Source organism: Pan troglodytes, chromosome 2, assembly GCF_028858775.2.
Source record: "Pan troglodytes isolate AG18354 chromosome 2, NHGRI_mPanTro3-v2.0_pri, whole genome shotgun sequence".
In the NCBI taxonomy this organism is placed as follows: domain Eukaryota; kingdom Metazoa; phylum Chordata; class Mammalia; order Primates; family Hominidae; genus Pan; species Pan troglodytes.
In genome coordinates, this window is record NC_086015.1 from 127603288 (window position 1) to 127626894 (window position 23607).

General features: G+C 42.8%; 1 protein-coding gene across 27 annotated transcripts in view; it reads left to right on the plus strand.

The window, feature by feature from the left end:
• The window catches only part of KALRN (kalirin RhoGEF kinase), a 690517-nt gene that overhangs the window by 288149 nt on the left and 378761 nt on the right, over positions 1 to 23607 (plus strand). For all 27 annotated transcript variants that reach the window (XM_016941792.4, XM_016941796.4, XM_016941798.4 and 24 more), the window contains exons 7-9: positions 4067 to 4258; positions 7948 to 8079; positions 12369 to 12599. In XM_016941792.4, the coding sequence (XP_016797281.2) occupies positions 4067 to 4258; positions 7948 to 8079; positions 12369 to 12599 (555 nt within the window). The remainder of the gene's footprint in view (positions 1 to 4066; positions 4259 to 7947; positions 8080 to 12368; positions 12600 to 23607) is intronic.

Here is a 23607-nt window from a genome sequence, read left to right on the forward strand (position 1 = left end):
AGGGGGGTTTAAATTTAATAAATCAGTTTTGAGGAAAGGATTTAAGAAGATACATATCAAGCTAGAATTATTAGTTGAGTTATTACTTTCTGGCCAGGGAAACTGGTTAGTCTGAGCATCTCAGATGAGGGGAAGGGGCTAAAGAGGAGAGGGGGAGAAGGGCCTCTGGCCCTTGGTCACCTAGAAGCTGAAGGACTCAGGGGTCCATCTCCAGTCTTGGTGCTCACACTACTGGGCAGTGAGCAGAGCCAGCATGAGGTGCTGAGACATGGACAGCAGGCCTGGGCTACATATACCTCTGGAGTAGGCAACACTATGCTCCTGGTCTCCTGGAACTGACATTACTTACTCAGAAATGGAATGTCTGCAATCATTAGGTCGACTCCCTCACAGATGAGGAAACTGAGGCACAGAGAAGTCAAGTCATATCTTAAGTGAATGCCAGAGCTGGGACCAAAACTCATGACTCTTGATTCCTGGCCCAGTGATTTTAATGCCCTTGACTAATGGGCAGCTCTGCAGATGGAAAGGCATTGAAGGCTGGCAGGGAAGAATGGGAGAGCCAGGGAGATGGAAGAGAGTGGAGGGGGCAGCTGGTAGGAAATGGGAAAGCTGTAAAGAGCCAAAATATCCATTCCTCTTGGCCATGTCCCAAGGACAAACATACCTCCCAAATGTTCCTAATAGGGGCATAAACAGTCACCCAGAAGAACCACACAAATGGATTGACCAAAGGCCATGAAAAGTCGTTTATGCTTAATGAGTAAGCACTCCGATTTATTCAGACTCCTAATCCAGCTCTTTAACCTCATTCTTTCCTTTTAAGTCATTGGAGACCTTCCTTGCCATTAGTCCCTTCTCATTTGTTGTGTGGCTGTCGTTGAACCTAGGGACAACTGCAGTTTAGAATCTAGCTGCCCGTTTCTCTCAGGTTCTGGGGTAAAGGAAAATGAAGGAGAAGATGATGAACTTGGGCAATGTGACTTGCCTGAAGTGTTTCATATTCTGAAAAGGGGCTATAGGGAAGAACAATGAGCAAATTCATAAGTCAACATTTTATTTATCCCTCTATTATGAGGGATACTGCCTCTACTTCTTTTGTGAGGCATAATTATTTGTTAGTTTTAGCAAGACATTTCTCCGCCTGCTGATAAGGAAACAAAAAAAGCATTTACTGTGCTAGTCTAGAATGTGAACTGTAAGCTGTGGTCTTTTTTTGTTTATGTGCTTTTAGTTTTAATCTATGATCACAGGCTTAGAGGTTGAAGGGGACTGTGGAGGACTGCCAGCCTCCCCATTCTTTTTCATGCGGGGAGCCTCTTCCCAACAACCCTGCCAGTGGTTCAGATCCCTTCCCTCTGAATCCCCACAGGGAGTCGCTTCTACCTCTGTGGAAGCACTTGCTTCATTTTGCCTTAAATTACAGTTATTTGAGGACTTGTCTTAAGTCTCAGCTGTGAGCCCCTGTGAGCAGGGGGTGGATGGGCAGGAATCCTATCTTATTCCTCTTTGATCTCCTACAGCTCCCAACACAGAGCCTGGCCCACTCTCCATAAATATTTGAATGAGTGACAAGGTGTTAAGAGTCTACAGAGGCAGCCACAGTTGGACACCTCTAATAGCTAGAAAGTTCTTCCTAAAAGTAAGCAGAAATATGCCTCCCTGTGTGCCATGGGAGGGAGGAGGATGTAATAGGCAGTGATGACAAAGGGCTGGGTGTCTATAGGGTATATCTGGGGATAGGGTAGTGCCTTGCTCTTACTGCTTTTCTTGCATTCTATCTGGCCAGAGTATACAAGGCCTTTCTCCAGGACAGGAAAACCCAAAAACCTAGATAGATCTGGGTAAGGGGGCAGGAGCATGGATTCCAGGATTTGAATCCAGTTTGGGAGGACAGCTCTATCAGACACTGTCAATGTCCCACCTATATGGCCTCAGCCTGCCCTGGGGGTCATCTGCAGGTGATTCTCATGCAGACTGACAGCTTCCTGCATTTATCGGCAGTGATCACTCTCTGACCTCAGAAGTGTGCTTGGTCTGTTTGTGGGTTCGGCTGGAAATGCCAGGAACTTACCCCAGGAAGGACCTTCAACCAAAGATCAATGGGACTTAGTGCATCAGTAACCCAGATTCCTCACCCCTCAGTGGGACAGCTCAGAGGTGTGTTTTATACTTTCTCAAAAGGTCTCAACAGGGATTGAACCCCAGTTGCTCACAGAACTTAACACATCCTTTATTCATTTCCCTCCCTTTCCTCATTGACTTCCCCTCCCTTTCACTATGCTTCCTGGGACCATGCCCAAGTAAACTGTCTCTCCCAAATAATTGTCTCAAGGTCTGCTTTGGGGAGAACCCAAAGTAAGACAATGACATGAGCAGGAGATTTGAGGGACTTCCCATGCTATTCTTCCCATAGAAGATAAAACTGTCAAAATCAGTGTGTGCTTTCCCCCTCCCCATTCTTCCTCTCTATTTCTAAGTGCAGAGTGGTTTTTCTGTCAGTTCCATAAATAGAGTTTAATTTTCAGTAGAATTTGTGTCCTAACTCAGAAAACAAGGCTGAGAATGATTCTTACATCTTTGAGGGATAATTATTTCCCATAACAAGAATCAGTAATGTCCTAGTTCTCTTAGGGAAATGCACTATGCCAGAAAGCTCTCAGGCCAGACTAAAAAGAGAGATGACACATAGGGGTCATTAGACATCAGGATGGATTTGTGTGGAAGTTCTTCACTTAACCTTTTAAACTTCCACAGAGACATTTTAAATTAAGAGAGACCCTACCAACCTGGCCCAGGTTTGGGATGGTGTGCTTAGAGGTCAGGGACAGCTAAGACGAATGGGGACCATGAGGGAAGTGAGAAAGGAAAATAAAGAACCTTCATTAAACCTACTCAGTATTAATGAACTACATCTGAGCTAATAGAACCTAGACAAAATGCTGTTACTGCAGAACATGTATAATCATTTGAGAAGATTTGTAACAAATAATGAAGGTGTGTGAATAACCTGCCTCCCTGGTCCTCCTTCATGCAGACATTGTGTGATTCGGAAAAGCTCCCTGTGGATGCCACAACCTTACCTGTTTGTTTTGACACCTCAGACAACTAATAGGAGATAGCAGTTAAAAATAGCCATAATCACTACTGTCTTATGTTTGTGGCGTTTTTCTTTTGTCTTGTTCCTTCCTGGAGCATTTTTCAGTGACCTAATAGGAAACAGCATACATGTTCATGAATTTTTAATTAGCAAGTAAAGATGGGAATGAATGTAAACAAAACAAGTAAACAAAACACAAGATGACAGGAGACAATGGATCAAGAGAGCCCCTCCTTGATGCCTTTTGGGGTACCCACAGATGCCTTTTGGGGTCAGGTGGGGAAATCTTCCTAAATCAAGCAGAGATAAGAAAGGGCTTCACAGACCTTATTATTAGCATGGAAAAGTGTGTGGCTTCAAATGCTGTCTTTATTTAAACCCTGTTTGATGACCAGTGCCTCAGCTCTTTTGAAAGGGCTGAAGAAGGTAGGAGGAAGGTGGGGACATCTTTGCTAGGTGATAGGAAGATGTGGAATTACTGTGTCTCCTTTGCCCTCTTTGATGAGTACTTCTGCCCCGTTTGTTGTATGTAGATGGCAATAGTGTCCTGGGTACAGCTCTCCCCTGAGCAAGAGAGATTTCTCTGCCTCCTTTAGCTTGTGCCCTCGTCTGAGCCATCACTTCCAAAGAACGCTCTTGAGAGTTATGTGCCGTCCTTGGGAATGACCTCATAAGATGGTTGTGAGGATTACATAAAGTAGTCCATGTAAAGTGACTGCATTAAAGTGCATTAATATTTGGCACAAAATCTATGCTGGTTCCCCACAATGAAAGTTCCCTGCTATCTACTGAAATTGAATTGTAGAAAAAGATTTCCCTTGGGCCAAAAACAAATACACTAGTATGGACTGTACCAGCATCTCTCAGACTTTTGGGCAGCTCCCTTCCCCAAATATGTACCCCATGAAAGTGCTCAGTGGATGTCTTTTGAGCCTGCCCCACTGAGCACTCTCCTTTTCTTTCCAGAATGCCTATGTCAACATCAACCGCATCATGTCCGTGGCTTCCCGCCTCTCTGAGGCCGGTCATTATGCCTCACAACAAATCAAGCAGATCTCCACCCAGCTGGACCAGGAGTGGAAGAGCTTCGCTGCTGCCCTGGATGAACGCAGCACCATCCTCGCCATGTCTGCTGTGTTCCACCAGAAGGCTGAGCAGGTAAGGTGCAGAAACCTGCAGCAGCTGCTGTTGGTAGGAAGGGTTGGGCATGGGCAGGGGAGGGCTGGATGGAAGCACACACACTCTCTATAGGGAGCTCCACCTGTCTTTTTGAAACACTGAAGACCCTGCTGAGTCATTGCAACAATAACCTATGTTCTACCACTTTGATGGCCCCTGTGTGCACAAAGAAACATTGGTAACTCTTGGTGACTTTGCTTCTCATACAAACAAGAGGGGACCCAGAGCCTTTTTACATTTTGCTTGGTAGTGGTTGCATGTGCATGTGTGCATGTGTGGACCGTCTGCTTAGTGTACATTCTTTGAACACAGATCAAAGAGGTGAATGTAAAGTGATCATTGAGGTGCTGAGAGCAGGGGAAACTAATTTTACATGAAGCATTTGCTATGGATAATGGGAATATAACAATAATATAATGGGTCAAGATAATAATTACTCGTACTTACTAAGTGTCCAGGCATTGGCCAGTGACATTGCTAACCCATTTTACAAAGAGGAACACTGAAGCTCAGAGAGATTAAGTGATTGGCCTGCCTAAGATCCCATGATGTGTTGGAGCCTGTCTTGAACCAGCTCATGGAGAGACAGTTGTTAAATTTTCAGGAATTTTGAGAACTGGTTGTCACATTCTAGCTATTGCTTGATTATGTAGGTTTATAATTAAATATGTTATGTTAAAAGCAAAGTTAATAAATACTCAAAATTCATCACTTCCTGATTATTTTACAACATATTGTTATTACCTATGTTCTTGAAATCATTTTTATGTATTTATTTTTTCTGTGGTGGAAATACCATACAATTGTGTGCTATGTATGGATCACCTCTTCCCAACTCCATGTTGGTGATGTCACATTGGTAGCTTAAAATACACCATGGTAGGAGTTTCATATTATAGAAATTATCAGATGCTACAAACCAGGGATTGATTTATTGCTTTATTGTTGCCTAGAGTCTTAAGAAAATGAGGGAGAAAGTGTTTGAAAATGCAGACTAAACTTAAAAATGTGTCCTGTGTATAGCTGTTACGTTGTAAATAACACACAAAAATCAAGGAAATATTCTTCCAATATTCAAAAACTGTTATTTGGTTCAGCAAAGAAGTTGCTGACATCCTTGATGAACACGTGATGTTCTGGCATAGTATTCAGGTGCTTTTCACCTTTGTCTCACTCCTTAACATAGTGAAAATATCAACCAGCATGTGTGTCAGAACTATACATGTTTGTCAGTTGCAACCATAGGTCAAAAGCATCCTGTGAGAATCAACTGGCTACATTAAATATACAATACAGAGTATTGTATATGCTGTTGTTCTCTGTAAATTGTGTTTTATACATTCTTTATATCAGTAAAATTTGTAAATGCACTTACCTGTGTATATGTAATATATAGTCATATACACACATACATATATATGCTGGTTGTTAAACATTTTCTAACACACCACTGCTAAAATCACACAATCTATGAGTAGATAGGCTATCACCTCAGGTGTGTTTAACACTAGGCCTGTGGTCTTAACCTCTACAATTCTTTCTTTGCATCACATTTGGGTAATATAGGCCAAGGAGAGTCAGACACCTGGTCACACCTTAAATTTCTCCCTCTGTTACCCTCTCTAGTGTGGAAAGCAACATGGCATAATTAAGAGTCTAGACTTTGAGGCAAGACATATGGATTCTGATCCCAGCTCCACCATTCATTCACCCTTAAGCAAGTCACATCACCATTCTGAGCTCGTTTCCTCTTCCGTAATGTGGAGCTAATCATAAATGGCACAGGGCTGTGCTAAAGATACAACACGAGAGATGGAATATGTAAGGTGCCTCGTGTGCTTACTAAACAGTGGACATTACTACTATGGGTATTTGCACCACATACTATCCTGGTATCTTTTTATTTCCTCCATTTGTGTCTATTTCCACCTAAGAACTTCCCAAAGACTGAAATAATACTTGTATCAAGCACAACCCTATACTTTGAGAGGGATTTGGCCATATCTTTTTGTCGCTGTTGTTAAGGTTGTTGGTGGTAGTGACTGACAGTGACTGGTTCATTCTTAGGGCCATGAGAATATTGATGTCCAATCTCCTGTTCTGTCTTCAACCTTATCACTTACATACTTTATTCAAGGTTTGCCCAGATTGGTAAGGAAGACCCAACTGCTTCTCTCTTTGTCTCTCTGGCATTATCTCCTTGAGGTGATCGTTTTGTGGGATATGCTACAGGCCACCTGTTAGAATATTGCAGAGAAATCCCAAGAGCCTTGAAGGAGTGTTCCCCCCATGATTGACACAAGAATGTCAAGTTGCTCCCAGGGTCATTTGTAAAGTAGTTATTGGTGGAGCAAAGAAGCTTCTGAGATTTCAGCATGTACATATTATATGATCTGATACTCGATGGCACCTGGCACTCTTCCAGAATTGCTTAGAAATGGTCTAATGTGTTACAAAATGTACAGAATGAAGTCAACCACAACAATCAACAGGCCAGGGACTGAAAGCTGACAGTGACAACAAAACTAGAATGTAAACGGTTGCTGTACCAGAACTGAGAAAACTGGAGAAGTGCACGTTTATTTCATGTTTCCTGACTGGACTGGTTTGGATCAGAAGCAATTTTATTTGTATCTATTTTTTAATGCAATTTCTGCAGGTATTACTAGTCCTTCAGGGACATTCATAAACCATGCTTCTTTTTAACTGGGGAAAAACATGACTCAAAGTTATTTTTTCCATGTATTTATTTAGGCAGCTCTTTATTGTCCTCATATGGGCTGTTCTTGGCAATGGGATAAAGAGGTATTTAGGCAATTAATTTAAATGGAGCTGTGCATCCAGGCAAGAGGAATCACAGACAGAACGATTCCAGACTGTTGGGTGAATTATTTGCATTTTAAAGGTGCATTTTTCCACCCAATAAATCTGAGTGATTTCAGTTAGCTTACCCTTTGTGCGTGAAGACCCATAGTCTTCCACAGTTGTTAATTTTAATTTTTAAATAATTTGATGTCTGTCAAGATCTATGTCTATATATCACAGCCTGGGATGCAGTAGGTGTAGCACAGCCTGTCCCCCTAGACTGCCTTTCTCGTTTCCACCCTTCAGGGGACTGACCCAACAGTGGGAGACCTGTTGAGGTCAGTTTCCGTCCCATATGGGATGGTCTCTGCAAGTTTCCTGGGGTTCCTGGTGGTCTGTGTGAGGTGTTTTTTGCTTGTCTTCACAACTGGATGTACATACTGTAAAGCACAGATGTGGAACATCTCCTTACGTTACACATAGCCCCTCACGTGTGCCTGTGTGTGTGCATGGGGCAAGAAGCTCTAATGTATCCATGGAATGTGGTGAGCTGTTTCCATACCTAGACGTTACAGTTAGTGTGTAGCTATAACCTATTGAACATCTGATGATTCACCTGCCACCTACAGTTTCATAATAGTCAATTTTGTGGAGACTATACTTCCTAAATGGGTGCCTTGGTCTGATTTCTTACTAGGAGTTAGTGTTCATAGAATTAAAAAAACTCTACCCTCTACAGTGGTCTCTGAAGGCTTTCAGAAGTCCTGATGTTTCTTCCCAAGGTATCTGACCCTCTCTCCATAATCCACCCAACTCCCCACCCCCAGTGCTCCCCCACTGACCCACCCTGCATCTCCTTCCAGTTCCTGTCGGGAGTGGATGCCTGGTGCAAGATGTGCAGTGAAGGTGGTCTGCCATCCGAGATGCAGGACCTAGAGCTGGCAATCCACCACCACCAGACCTTGTATGAGCAGGTGACCCAAGCCTACACAGAGGTGAGAATGGAGCAGGGCAACCATGGTTCTTGGGCTTGTCTGCATGTGGGTGGGTGATGAGGACACTGGCCTGTGCCCTGTGAAATAGCCTGGGTGGGACTAAGAAGAAGAGAGGCTGTTTTTCTTTTTTTTGGTGACATCTTTAGGAACCTTGATCTATGAACTATGGTGTCTCCAGCCAGGAAGCAGAAAAAATTGGGGCCATTATTAGGCACCACCTTGGTGCACTCGCATTCATTCTCTCTCTCTCTCTCTCTCTCTCTCTCTCTCTCTCTCTCTCTCACACACACACACACACACACACACACACCCCATACACCTGCCTCATCCTGTGTGTGAAGATTGGACTTTCTCCTCTTGGGGGAGGAATATAAGAAAATGAAGCTGTGCTTCTCTGGAGTTTGCTTTCTGGTTGGTGAGTGGAGATGTACACACTAGCCCTGCCACCTTTTTTATGAAGCAGCTCATTAAAAAAAGATTAATTTTCTCACTAGACGATCCAGAGGAAAACACACAGGGTGGAGATAAGTGTTTGCAGGAGTAAGAAGCTTCCATGAATGTGAAGGACAAAGACTCTTCCATTGAAAAATCAAAGGCAGGGGGTTACTGTAAAGTTAAGAAAGGGAAAAAACCTCTTGACAGTCCTCTCAAAGTAAAAGGAAACAGCTACATAGGTATATCTGTGTAGATACACATAAGTTAGTATGTTTGCTAACTGGCATGAATTCTGAGGAAGGGGACTGAGGGATGGAGAGAGATGGGCTGATTAAGGAAGCTGGATGAGGAGAAGAAGTGAATTCACATCCAACCCATGTGTTTCCTCTGGGCAGGATTAGTTAGAGGAGTATTAAAATGGGTTCCTGGACCACCTGCATCGGACTCACCTGATACAGATTCCTGGGTCCCACCCCAGACTGAATCAGAATGTCAAGAAGTGAGACCTGGAACCTACATTTTAATAACTATTACCCTAGGTGAGTTTGATGCACATTGAAGTCTAAGAACCAATGGCTCCTAGGTAAGAGTAAGGGTTTTTGCCACAGTCAAACTGAGTTTGAATCCTGGCTCTCCTATTTACTAACTGTGTGACCTCAGGCAAGTTACTTAACCACTTTGAGCCTGGTTTCATCTGTGAAATCAAAGTAGTAACACCTGTCTCATAGGATAGTGTTGAGGTTATAAAGGTAATGCATGACAATTCACAATTGCAAAAATATGGAACCAGCCTAAATGTCTATCAACCAATGAATGGATAAAGAAAATGTGGTATAAATACACCATGGAATACTACTCAGCCATAAAAAGGAACAAAATAATGACATTCACAGCAATCTGGATGGAGTTGGAGACCATTATTCTAAGTGAAGTAACTCAGGAATGGAAAACCAAGTATGGCATATTCTCACTTTTAAGTGGGAGCTAACCAAACACCACCTGTTCCCCAAAACTATTTAAATAAATAAATCAATCATTGTACCCAACAAAAAATTAAAAAAAATAAAATGAAGGTAATGTATGTAATGCACTTGGCCCAGTGTCTGACAGTAATGAATACTAAAAAATGGTAATGTATTCTGTCATTGTAGAAGGTACAACGAAGGACTTACAAGCCAAATCTGATCTCATCAGCTCTGATCCATATGGCTCAAAGCTTTCTGTCTTATAACAGAACTGTGCCTCTGCCCATGGGTCAAGAATCTTTAAATTTACTCCTTGCAAAATACAAATATAGAGAGTACAAATGAGATTAATATTATACTTCCACATATGTGAGGTGTGGGTGTAATTATACATATAGACACAATATTTCTCTCAATTAATTATCAGGCCCTAGCGTTGTGAGGCTTAAACCTTCCCTCCAAGCCCACTTCAGAGGCCAGTGAGCTGTCCATGCTTCCTACAGATGTAGAGACTGAGGCAGAGGATTAGAGCTCATGTTGGGTGGATTTCTAGGACTTGGGACTCCGTCTCTAACTTCCCTACCCTGGACATAGCATGGTGCCAAAAGACAGCATTTGCTCAGAATTCCAGAAAGAGAGCTCTCCTGGGTTTCACTATAGGATATTTGTCTTACTTATGTCTCTGGTGGGCATCACCTCTGCATTATGTATAAGCTACTTCCCCCACCCCACTCCCCTGGCAGTCAATTATGGGAGATGGGGATGGCGGGATTGGGTGGGTGATGGTGATTTCCTCTCCTGGCCTCTGCTGCACTCTACCGCAGCACCCCTCCTAACCACCCTGCCCTGAAAGCATTTCTGTGGCCCCATGGGCAGGAGTAACAGCTGCTTCTGTATTCCTGGACCCCCATCCAAGCTATTATCAGGGACCAAAGGAGGGGTGAGGGGAGGATGCAAACCCGGCAAACAGCTTCATCATCAGAGGTGTGGAGATGGAAGCACACCTCATTCCCTACCTTGCTGGTGAGATAAAAGACCATTTTCATCTCCAAAAGCCTTCTTTTGGGGAAGACTCCAAGCCAGCTTTGATTTAGTTGGTAACCAAATTTGGGGACTCAACATTTCTATCAATTCCCAGTCATCCCTGTTTTAAATTGGAAAGATGCATGTTCTGTTGGGTACTTTGTCAAGCACAGGAGGGCCATAGGTGTTGATTGTATGTGTCATTTTCCAGAATTATTGATGCCTGTGATTGTGCCAGAACTCCAATGAGAAGAATGGCAGAGAGTGTCATCCCACTTTTCTCAGACTGTGGGCGAGTGTTGGGGAACCGAGGAAAGTGGATGGTGTGTCCACTGTCTAAGTGTCCCAGCCTTTCTCTGCATGTTCTAGAAAAATGAGGATTGTACTGCTTTTCAGGAGAAAGAAGGGGCTCGTATGGAGCGAGAGCAAAGTATTTTAAAAGGATAAAGACGAAAGAAAATGACAAGGAAATAAAGAGGATGGGAGAGAGATAATGATGATGATGGTTGTATTAGTCTGTTCTCATGCCGCTAATAAAGACATACCTGAGACTGGGTAATTTATAAAAAAAGAAAAAAAAGAGGTTTGATGCACTCACAGTTTCACATGGCCATGGAGGCCTCACAATCATGGCAGAAAGAGAAGGAGGAGCAAAGTCATGTCTTACATGGTGGCAGTCAAGAGAGTGAGTGCAGGGGAACTGCCCTTTTATAAAACTATCAGATCTCATGAGATTTATTCACTAACATGAGAACAGCACCGGAAAAACCCACCCTCATGATTCAGTTACCTCCCACCAGGTCCCTCCCACAACACATGGTGATTATGGGAACTACAATTCAAGATGAGATTTAAATGGGGACACAGACAAACCATATCAATGGTGATGATGATGAAGATAAAATTGGTAGCCAGTATCACTTGTCAGGCTCTATTCTAAATACTGTATGTGTGTTAACTCATTTAATCCTCACCGTGACTTTATGAAATATGTTCATAAATATCCCTCCTTTACAGACAAGGAAACTGAGGACCCAGGAGGTTAAATAACTTGCCTCTTGTCACACATCTAGAATTTTAGAGCCAAATAGAGGAATTTGGGAAAGAAAGAGGAGGAGAGGACTATGGTGGGAACTTACATTGACTTCATTTCTGAAATGAAGTTGTGCTGTCTGACCTGGTGTGAGTCAGTTAAAATATTTACCAAGCCTGGGCACTGTGGCTCACACCTGTAATCCAAGCACTTTGGGAGGCTGAGGTGGGCGGATTACCTGAGGTTAGGAGTTCAAGACCAGCCTGGCCAACATGGTGAAACCCCGTCTCTACTAAAAATACAGAAATTAGCCAGGTGTGGTGGCAGGCACCTGTAATCCCAGCTACTCAGGAGGCTGAGGCAGGAGAATTGCTTGAACCCGGGAGGCAGAGGTTGCAGTGAGCCGAGATCGCACCATTGATTGCACTCCAGCCTGGGGACAAGAGTAAGACTTTGTCTCAAAAACAAACAAACAAACAAAAATTTACCAAGTGCCTACTGTGTGCCAGGCACTGTTTTGGGCATTGGGGCGAGAGCAGCAAGTAGGCAGTATCTCTGCCCTCACAGAGCTGAAATTCAGGAGGGGAGAGAGTCTCACAGACAACTGGCCAGCACTCCAGCAACTCCCACATCAGGGGATTCCAGCTGCTCTGCCCTCCACCAGACTGGAGGATGGGCCCCATGGCAGCTCTGGCTGGCTAGGTGTCTGGGTATGGAATGCCTGAGATTCTCAGAAGGCCTAGTCAGGGACCCTCAGGCAGACACTTCCTGCTTCTCTCTGTGCCCTGCCTATCACCCTTTTCCCTTAACTTAAACTTCTCTCTTTCCTGCAGGTCAGCCAGGATGGCAAAGCACTACTAGATGTGCTGCAGCGGCCCCTGAGCCCTGGGAACTCCGAATCCCTCACGGCCACAGCCAACTACTCCAAGGCAGTGCACCAGGTGCTGGACGTGGTGCATGAGGTGTTACATCACCAGCGACGGCTGGAGAGCATCTGGCAGCACCGCAAGGTGCGGCTCCACCAGCGGCTGCAGCTCTGCGTCTTCCAGCAGGATGTACAGCAGGTAACAGGCTCTGAGCCCCAGTGTCCATTATCCATTCTAGGAGGCAGACCGAGCTCAAGTCCCTGACCTAGGTGATCAGGCTTAGGAGAGCCCAGATTTATAGAAGGACATAATGAAATTCAGCTCTCAACTGCTCCACAGAACCCTACCAAAACACAAAACAAAAACTGGACCTGTGAATTGCATATTTCTTGCCTAAGTGACTCTATAGACTGGCCTTCTCACCACGTGGTATTGGAAAGGGAGACTCAGTCTCAGGAACTGCAATTCCTCGTAGTCATGTGGCACATTTTTCTTTTGTTTTGTTTTGTTTTTTGGAAACAGAGTCTCGCTCTGCCACCTGGGCTGGAGTATAGTGGTGTGATCTTGGCTCACTGCAACCTCCGCTTTCTGGGTTCAAGCGATTCTTGTTCCTCAGCCTCCCAAGTAGCTGGGATTAACCGCATGTGCCATCACACCCAGCTAATTTTTGTATTTTTGGTGGAGACGGGGTTTCACCATGTTGACCAGGCTGGTCTTGAACTCCTTGACTTCAGGTGACCCGCCCGCCTTGGCCTCCCAAAGTGTCAATATGGGTTAGGATTAGGGCCAATATGGCACATTTTTCTTTTGGTGAGCTTGACACACACTCAGGCAATGATTGCTAGACAGCTTGGGGGTGGGGGGTTATCCAAGCACTGTCAGGCTTGGACTCCACATACGGTCCATCTGGGATGCACGTGGCCTGCCAGAGTGAAGGTGAAGTGGAGTACAGGAACCTTCAGAGGATTCCTTGACAAGGTTGGACCAGGAAAATCAGATTTAAAACCTGGGCTGTTGTTCAGTGTATGTTTCATGATTACAGGTTATTCCTGACTTTATGTAGTTTTTTTTTTTTTTTTTGTATTATGACATCAGTTGTTGCTTTTTCCTTTACCACTAATAATAAAGAAATGGTTATGTTTCTGACCACAAAAGGACAATCTTGCTACAAATGCCCTTTCAGATGAAATAACCCATTCTTTTCTCCTTGTACTTTCTCTCTTTCTGTCTTCCAGAGGACCCTGGGATCTTTGCTGGAGGACTAATATATTAGTGCAGGGGGAGCTGGCTGGGAGATGGGGACTGAGATCCAGGCTCACTGTCATCTGCCTCTTAGTTCACCATAGGAAAACTAAGGATGGGCTTAGTTGTCCTAGGATGGGCTCTGCAGAGCTGCAGAGAAGCTGCTGGGGTGGACGCACTCGTGTTCAAGCACCTGTTTGACTTTTCTGTGGCTACCGTGTAACTCCAGGATTATACATATAAAATAACAATTCACTCTCCTTTCATTCTTTTGTGGTATCAACCAGGTATAATCCAAGTATAATCTAATTTATCTACTGTATTATATAATACAATGTAATCCATTGTATATTTCCAGTGTAGTGAAATACACATGGAAAATTGAGAGCCAACTGTACATGTCTTTGGGATATTTGTTCCCTTCACAGGTGTCATTAGAGGGGCCTCTGATGCTGGGTGCCTGAAGTGGTCAGGCAGAGTGGAGGGAGAGTCGAGCATTCTTATCACTGACTGTGACACTCTCTGAATAGGGGGATGGTCACTGTGCAATCAGTCCCAGGAACAGATGGGCCTTCGAGCATGTCCCCACTTCTTGGGCTGTCATAACTCCCCTTGAAGAGTCCTCTTCTGACTGGAGCATCAATTGAGTTATCAGAGGCAACACCTCAGTCCCAGGAGAAATGGGCACTACTGATGTGCTGGCTGCAGTTCTGAAGCCCTTGTGGGGCCTGCCGGGAGTGGAGAAGCAAGTGAATCAGTTGCCTACTCCTGCCATCTGGAGCTATCCTGATAAATATATCACTCCTGAGCACAGGAGAGCACAGGAGGCAGTCTATGATTGAGACAGAGTGAGGTACCAGCCTCTGAAGGCACAAAGGAGAGGCGTTGCTATTTCAGTGAACTCTCCATTACTCTCAGAGATTATCTGGGCCATGAATTGTGCAATATCCATGGTGTCCTCTTTACCCTCATGCTGATTTTATAGCTGTTGTCCTGGAGAGCTGCAGAGGGGCTGAAAGGAGGGTGTGTGAAAGGCCTCCCCAAGGGGAGGGTGGCATTCCAGACTCCAACTATCAGGGAACTGCTGTAATCTGACTTTTCTGTGGCCACTCTAAACTAAAGCTAAGAAAAAGTATAAAACCACACCTGTGGTTGTTCTGCATCATGCTTTCAAAAATGAGAGCCTTTCTGAAATTAAGACCCTGTCAGTTCATCACTTTCTTGTTTGTAAATCCATGAGCATGAAATCTTTTTCCATTTATTTGTGTCCTTTTATTTCCTTCAGCAGTGGTTTGTAGTTCTCCTTGAAGAGGTCCTTCACATCCCTTGTAGTTGTATACGTAGGTATTTTATTCTCTTTGTAGCAATTGTGAGTGGGAGTTCACTCATGATTTGGCTCTCTATTATTGGTTTATAGGAATGCTTGTGATTTTTGCACATTCCAGAATTGTGCAAAAAATCAATTGCATTGATTTTGTATCTTGAGACTTTGCTGGAGTTGCTTATCAGCTTAAGATTTTGGGCTGAGACAACGGGGTTTTCTAAATGTACAATCATGTCATCTGCAAACAAAGACAATTTGACTTCCTCTGTTCCTATTTGAATACCCTTTATTTCTTTCTCTTGCCTGATTGCCCTGGCCAGAACTTCCAATACTATGTTGAATAGGAGTGGTGAGAGAGGGCATCTTTGTCTTGTGCCGATTTTCAACGGGAATGCTTCTAGCTTTTGCCCAGTCAGTATGATATTGGCTGTGGGTTTGTCATAAATAGCTTTTATTATTTTGAGATACCTAGTTTATTGAGAGTTTTTAGCATGAAGGGGTGTTGAATTTTATCAAAGGCCTTTTCTGCCTCTATTGAGATATCATGTGGTTTTTGTCATTGATTCTGTTTATGTGATGGATTATGTTTATTGATTTGCGTATGTTGAACCAGCCTTGCATCCCAGGGATGGAGCTGACTTGATCATGGTGGATAAGCTTTTGGATGTGCTGCCGGATTCATTTGGCCAGTATTTTATTGAGGATTTTTGCATCAATGTTCATCAGGGATATTGGCCTGAGATTTTCTTTTTTTGTTGTGTCTCCGACGACAGGGTTTGGTATCAGGATGATGCTGGCCTTATAAAATGAGTTAGGGAGGAGTCCCTCTTCTTCTATTGTTTGGAATAGTTTCAGAAGGAATGATACCAGCTCCTCTTTGTATCTCTGTTAGAATTCGGCTGTGAATCCATCTGGTCCTGGACGTTTTTTGGTTGGTAGACTATTAATTACTGCCTCAATTTCAGAACTTGTTATTGGTCTATTCAGGGATTCAACTTCTTTAGTCTTGGGAGGATGTATGTGCCCAGGAATTTATCCATTTCTTCTAGATTTTCTAGTTTATTTGCGTAGAGGTATTTATAGTATTCTCTGATAATAGTTTATATTTCTGTGGGATCAGTGGTGGTATCCCCTTTATCATTTTTTATTGTGTCTATTTGATTCTTCTCTCTTTTTTTCTTTATTAGTCTGGCTAGTGATCTATCTATTTTGTTAATCTTTTCAAAAATCAGCTCCTGGATTCACTGAATTTTTGAAGGGTTTTTCATGTCTCGATCTCCTTCAGTTCGTCTCTGATCTTAGTTATTTCTTGTCTTCTGCTAGCTTTTGAATTTGTTTGCTCTTGCTTCTCTAGTTCTTTTAATTGTGATGTTACAGTGTCAATTTTAGATCTTTCCCTCTTTTTCCTGTGGGCATTTAGAGCTATAAATTTCCATCTGAACACTGCTTTAGCTGTGTCCCAGAGATTCTGGTACGTTGTGTCTTTGTTCTCATTGGTGTCAAAGAACTTCTTTATTTCTGCCTTAATTTCATTATTTACCCAATAGTCATTCAGGAGCAGGTTGCTCAGTTCCCATGTAGTTGTATGGTTTTGAGTGAGCTTCTTAATCCTGAGTTCTAATTTGATTGGACTGTTGTCTGAGAGACTGCTTGTTATTATTTCCGTTCTTTTGCATTTGCTGAGGAGTGTTTTACTTCCAATTATGTGGTCAATTTTAGAATAAGCGCGATGTGGTCCTGAGAAGAATGTATATTCTGTTGATTTGGGGTGGAGAGATCTGTAGATGTCTATTAGGTCCGCTTGGTCCAGAGCTGAGTTCAAGTCATGGAATAGATATCCTTGTTAATTTTCTGTCTTGTTGATCTGTCTAATATTTATAGTGGGGTGTTAAAGTCTCCCACTATTATTATGTGGGAGTCTCTCTGTGTAGGTCCCTGCAAACTTGCTTTATGAATCTGGGTGCTCCTGTATTGGATGCAAGGAAACCCAAAATGGAAAAAAATCACTAAAAATTATTTTCCATTTGTTACAGAAAATGAGGGAGGCATCACATGTGAATATGTAACTATATTTTTCAAAGTGTGATACTTGGACCCCTGCATTAAAATCATCTGGGCAGAGTGGAGGGCTTTTTAAAAACAGATTATCAGGCCCTGTTCTACATTTCTTGATTCAGAATTTGGGAATGAGGTGGAGCCTATAATTTAAAAAGAACCCCAGGTGATTCTTAAGCATTCTGAAGTTCAAAACTGTTGGCAAGAGTTTGAAGCCTTAGTGTTAAAAAGTATAGTGCCTCCAGAAACAGACAGCAAGGTACCAGGCAGAGGAGGTTCTCTCAGAGAGGTGGGAGGACCCAGCCTCCGCTCTGCTGGGAGGGGACGGGTGCAGGTGGGCTGGGGCTGGAGAGGCCCAGGGTTAGGGGCAGCTGAGACTTTGGGTCTCTGGACCCTCAGCTGGCTTCCACCCAACTTTTGGTCTGCCAGGTGACAGGATTGCAGCTCTCAGTGGAAGCACAGTCTGTACACCTGCTAATGAGTTTCTGCTGAGCCCTCTCAGAAGAATGATGGCTTCTCCTGCCATAGCAAGACATTTATTTTGATCATATTTGTTCCAAAGAGGGGACGCAAAATGAGTTGCTGGTAATTGGGCATTTCAAGTGGTGCCTGCGTGCTCTCCAGTTGCAGCCGATGGGGAGCTGGGTGGTACAGGCAGCCTAGGAGCTGCTCCCCTTCAGAACTAGTGCTCAGTGTGCTGTGTGAGGAGACAGAAATAATGATGTGGCAGACTCTCCTGAGTGCTCTTCACACTGTGTGTACTTGAACCTTTAACAGAACAAAATGTCTTGTAGATGCCTGATGGCATATAAATGATCCTTAATTTACATCAGAATAATGGCTTTCTAAATGTAGGGGGCTGAGGGCTGAGAGGTAGGAATTAAGAGAGGATAATTCTTTAGTTTACCTAAAACATCAAGCATCTTCTTGTTTTACCCCGTGGATCAAATTATGACACAAGCTGAATAACCTATTTCAAATAAGATGACTTATCAGAGAGAACCAGGTGAGGAATCAGAGAGGTGAGATTCTGATTCCACATATGGTTGCAAAACGTCTCCATTTCTTTTCATGGGTTTTGTTCTTCCCACTCAGGAAGTTTTCAAATTATATGTGTTATTCACTTACCCATTTATTCAGCAAATACTCTGAGAAGAACACAGCTGCAAATCAAATGAACCCCCTGTTTACATAGAGCTTACAGTCAGGGGGTGGAAATAAAACAACACCCAAACCAAGCAAATATGCCGTGTGTCATATGGCGATAGCTGGTGATGAGTGAGTGGAGAGCTGAATGAATGAGCAATAAGGATGTGTTTAAGAAGAGGTTCTGGGACTGGGCACTGTGGTTCATGCCTGTAATACTAGCACTTTGGGAGGCTGAGGTGAGCGGATTGCCTGATCTCAGGAATTCAAGACCAGCCTGGGCAACATGGTAAAACCCTGTCTCTACTAAAACACAATAAAACTAGCTGGGTATTGTGGTGTGTGCCTGTGGTCCTAGCTATTCAGGAGGCTAAGGCATGAGAATCACTTGAACCCAGTAGGTGGAGGTTGCAGTGAGCCAAGACTGTGCCATTACACTCCAGCCTGGGTGACAGAGTGAGACTCTGTCTCCAAAAAAAGAAGAAGAAGAAGAGGTTCTGACACATGGAATGGTACTTACAAAGTCCTTAAAACCAGAGTGGTTTCCCATGAGCTCAGATGCGTTCATGGCCACTATACAGAGATTGTTTGTTAATAATTCTCTTCAAAAGAACATTTTCCAGCTGGGCGTGGTGGCTCACACCTGTAATCCCAGCACTTTGGGAGGCAAAGGCAGGTAGATCAGCTGAGGTCAGGAGTTCAAGACCAGCCTGGCCAACATGGCAAAACCCCGTCTCTACTAAAAATACAAAACATTACCCAACCATGGTGGTGCGTACCTATAATCCCAGCTACTCAGGAGGCTGAGGCAGGAGAATCGCTTGAACCTGGGAGGCAGAGGCTGCAGTGAGCCAAGATCACGCTACTGCACTCCAGCTTGGGCAACAGAGAGAGACTTCATTTCAAAAAAAAGAAAAAGAAAAAAGAAAAGAACATTTTCCCTTCTCCTTGGCAGTTAGAAAAGACTGTCTCCTGTGCTGAAAGGCATTGCATCTTGATTGTATGCTGGTTGGAATAAACACAATTAGATGAGGAAGAAAGGGGGTGATTAGGGAATTATGCATAATGGCTGTTAGGTTAACTTTCAAATCTAGTCAAGGATGTGAGCATCTCTTTTGGAAAAGACTGTTCTTGGAAAAGACTACTTTCTGGTTGAAAAGTCAAGACGAGAAACCAAGAAGATCTTTACAAGTTGTTACAAGACTGCCTGCCTGCTGTAGTGGCAAGGAGCCTGGGCTCACCTGCGTTGTTATCCCTAGTGATGGCATTCCTGAATGGGGTGGCAAAATTCCTCTCAAGACGAGCAGGGCAGGGACCTTGGCCACATATGCACGTGGCAATTCATGGCTATAAACAGTCATTGTGTATCTTCCAAGTGCAAGATGCAGGCAAGGATGCTGTGTGATAGAGGAGAGGGAAGGGTAGCATACAAATGGTGAAAAACCCATACTCTTTACATCCCTCTAAGAACTAACTACCTGCCAAGTGGAGCAGTGGAGAAGGTGGAGATGCACAAAGAGAGAACTTTGAGTGCAGACTGAGATAGAGTTACAGTGGGAGTGTAGAGCAGGAGATGTTCACTCCAAAGTTCTGCATTAGAGGGGTCAGTTTGAGCTCAGTTCAATTAAACATGTATTAAGCAACTACTCTGTGCTGAGTACCACACTCTGTCCTGGGAGTACAAAGAGGTTGGAGTCTAGTGTGAGAGACAGGCCTGTGGGCAATAATTGTAGTTTCAACAGAATAAGAGAAACACCCACTCCAGCCTGAATGGGTTATTAACGAGTTAAGGCTTTCCATAGCCAATGATTTTGAGGCAGAGCTTAAAGGATAAGTAGGAGGTAGCCTGGAAAGTGGGTACACGAGAGGAAAGGATATGGAAAGTGAAGGGAAAAACAGAGCAAAATTTAGGAGATGAGAGGCAGCTTTTAGGGTGTTGGGGGGTGAGGCAGGAACTCACTAGAGGTGGGGTTAAGAGGGGGTAGGGCCAGGTATAGGGGACTTAGTGTCAAGGTAAGGGGCTGCTCAAAAAGTATACCCTGGTGAAAAGCCCTTTTGAGAATTCATGGGTTAATTTCATTTAAGTCTGAGGGTATGCCTTTATTTATTTATTTATTTATTTTTGTATAAATATACGGAGTCCAAGTATAATTTTGTTATATATGTAGATTGCATAGTGGTAAAGTCAGAGCTTTTAGGATATCCATCACCCAAATAACATATATTGTACTCATTAAGTAATTTCTCATCACCCAGCCCCTTCTCCCTTTCCGGTGTCCATTGTCTAGCACTCCACACTCTGCATCCATGTGTATGCATTATTTATCTTCCACATATAAGTGAGAACATGTGATATTTGTCTTTCTATACTTGACTTGTTTTACTCAAGATCATGGTCTCCAATTCCATCCATGTTGCTGCAGAAGACATGATTTCATTCTTTTTTATGGCTGAATAGTATTCCATTGTTGATATATACCACATTTTCTTTATCCAGTCATCCATTGATGGGCACTTAGGTTGAAGTTATATTTTTAAAATGGATTTGGTATTCCGTTTTATTATTGGGATTCAGCTAGATTAACAATTTATAATTTATTTTTAAGCCTTAGTGTATAAATTACTTCTTTGAAACTAAAGGCACATCTTTCCCAGAATCTGACTGACAACCATTATTGAGTACTATTTCCCATTCCAGTTCAGGGGCACAAATCACTGTCACTTATGCCCCTGAGTATACCTTTCCATAGTCATTCTCAGAACAAGAGTATGAGCATGGAAAGGGAAAAAAATCTTAAGGAAAAAAAATATGTTATGTCTGTGCTACCCCTTATAACTCATTCACTCCTGTACCAGTGACTAGTTCTACCTTCCACTCAGTTATTCAAGACATGCCCCTGGGGGCCAGGCTTACCACCTGCCTCTCCATCTCCCCCATAGCCAATTACCAAGTCCTGGCAATTCTTTCCCCCAGCCTGTCTGTCTATAGACACTGCCATTGGCCTCGCCTGGGTCACCATCACCTCTTGTCAGAATTTCTGCCTCCTGTTTTCCCTTCTCTACTCTTGCCTTCTCCAGTTTATCCTCCACAAAGCAGTCAGAGCAATATATATACACATATATTTGAGACAAGATCTCACTCTATTGCCCAGGCTGGAATGGTGATATCACAGATCACTTCAGCCTGGAACTCCTAGGCTCAGGGGATCCTCCCTCCTCAGCCTCTTGGGTAGCTGGGACTACAGGTGTGCACCACCACGCCTGGCAATTTTTTTTGTATTTTTTGTAGAGACAGAGTTTTGCCATGTTACGGAAGCTTGTCTCAAATTCCTAGGTTCAAGCAATCCACCTGCCTCTGCCTCCTAAAGGGACAGGATTACAGGCATGAGCCACTGCACCTAGTCAGTCAGAGCAATAATTTATAACTGAAAATGAAAAGTGTCTTTATCCTCCTTGCAGCCCTTCAGTGGCTCTTAGGATGAACAGTGGATTCTCCCATTCAGCACACCAGGGCTCACCACAATCTGGTTCCTGCCTTTTCAGGGTCCATTTCCTACTTATGCCCTATGCAAGCCATGCTGGTCTTTTCAATTCCTAATTTGGTTAAATCCTACTCTCTCTCAGATCTCAGCTAAACCTCACTTCTCCTGAGAAACCTTCTGTGACTCCCCAGAGAAGATGCATTTGGCTGTTGACACTTTTCACCTTTGCAATGAATGATGAATTGTGTGATTTAGTGTCTAGTGCTTGTTACCCCTATAGACTGAGTTCTCAGCATCAGGCCATGCCTGCCTTGTTTACTGCTACACCCCCACCTCCAGAGCTGCTCTAGTGCCTGACACTGTGGCACAATAAGACTATTAAATAAATGTCTGAATATGTGAATACTTATATACCCACACATGCTTCTCTGCTGCCTGACAAAAACAAAAAGATAAAACCTCCAAAATTGGAAATGCTCAAATACCAATTCAGAGCCATTGATAGGTATGAATGACTATCATGCTGTATATCCTGACTATGATTGGTAATTGAGTATTTTAAATATGCCTTGTAGATGAAGAGAAATTATTCAGGAATAAGATTATAAGGAGTACCTTGATGGGTGCTTGTACTTAGGTAGGGTCCAGGATTTGACTAGAAAGTCAATTTATTCTTTAACCATTGATGTTCAGATTCTGGGACCTTGTTCATCTTAATGGAATGCACTAGAAACTGACAAATATCCAGAATCTCAAGCCACACATAAATTTATAGCGTGTAATGTAATTGTCAGGCACTGCTGATGTCTGCTCAGGAACATGTTTCTCTGCTGCACAGGATCTGCATGGAAAGTCAGATTGTACTCCCGAGGTTGGAGGACGTGGAATCAGGGTCCAGACAGTATGTGGTCTAAACACGTGTATCATGCAATGATGGCTCTAAATGAACTGTCTGAAACAAAATAGTCAGAAATTAGAATCTTTAACAATACTTCATATATTAACTATGTTTATCTAGCCTCAAATGCTTTTTCAGTCTGGATTACTAAAGTAATTTTGTTAACTCCCTAAATTATTTGCTTTTTGATTTGTTAAATTGATTTCTGCATAGCTCCTGAACTTTCGTCGAAATTGCACATATTTTCCCTACAGCTTCAATTTTAATGGTAGAAATTGGACTAAATGATGGCACTAGAGCATCACAGAGCAATCAAAGTTATGTTAAAGTGAAGTAAAAGCTTCTCAAATATGAAAGAAATAGGTTTTTAAGTGATGAAGGCATAGCCAATTAAGTAAAACTAAGTGTCACTAAAAATAAATTGACATTTTAAAGAAAGCAAAGTAACTTAAAAAGGAAACAAATTGCGTTTAAAAAATATTTAGAAGTTGTGAAATCGTTTCTGGGGAGTGCAAACACTGTATGTGGGTGAACTAGTAGATGAAAAATATTCCTCTTCAAACAATTTGCTTCAGAATAACCAATTTTCTTAAAGCTAGAGATAAAAAATGAAATAGAACAAAACTCATGAAAACATTGCCAGACAAGCAGGCCATACTTAAGTGCTCAAAACCAAATTTAAAAAATTGTAGTCTGAAAAATCTGTTATAAATTCCAACACATTCATAAACGACCACTGGTAGTTCTTTTATATGCAAAAAATTATCATCAAACCTCAATTTGTTTTCAAAAGGGATTGATGAAAGTTTATGCATTAAAATCGTAAAACTTTACTATACTTCGCACCTAATATATGGGAAACTTTGTGACTACAAGTATTTACCTTTGACCTTGCATGCTGAAGCTCATAACTCCTTTACAGTACAGAATTGTGAGATCTAATTGTGGCAAGCCAAGTAAAAATATACTCTCCTGATTTTTTTTGGTTGAAGTTTCACCGTAAGTAATTCTAGAGAAACGCAGGCTCTTCTAAGAGATGAACATGTAAAGTTCCTTTCA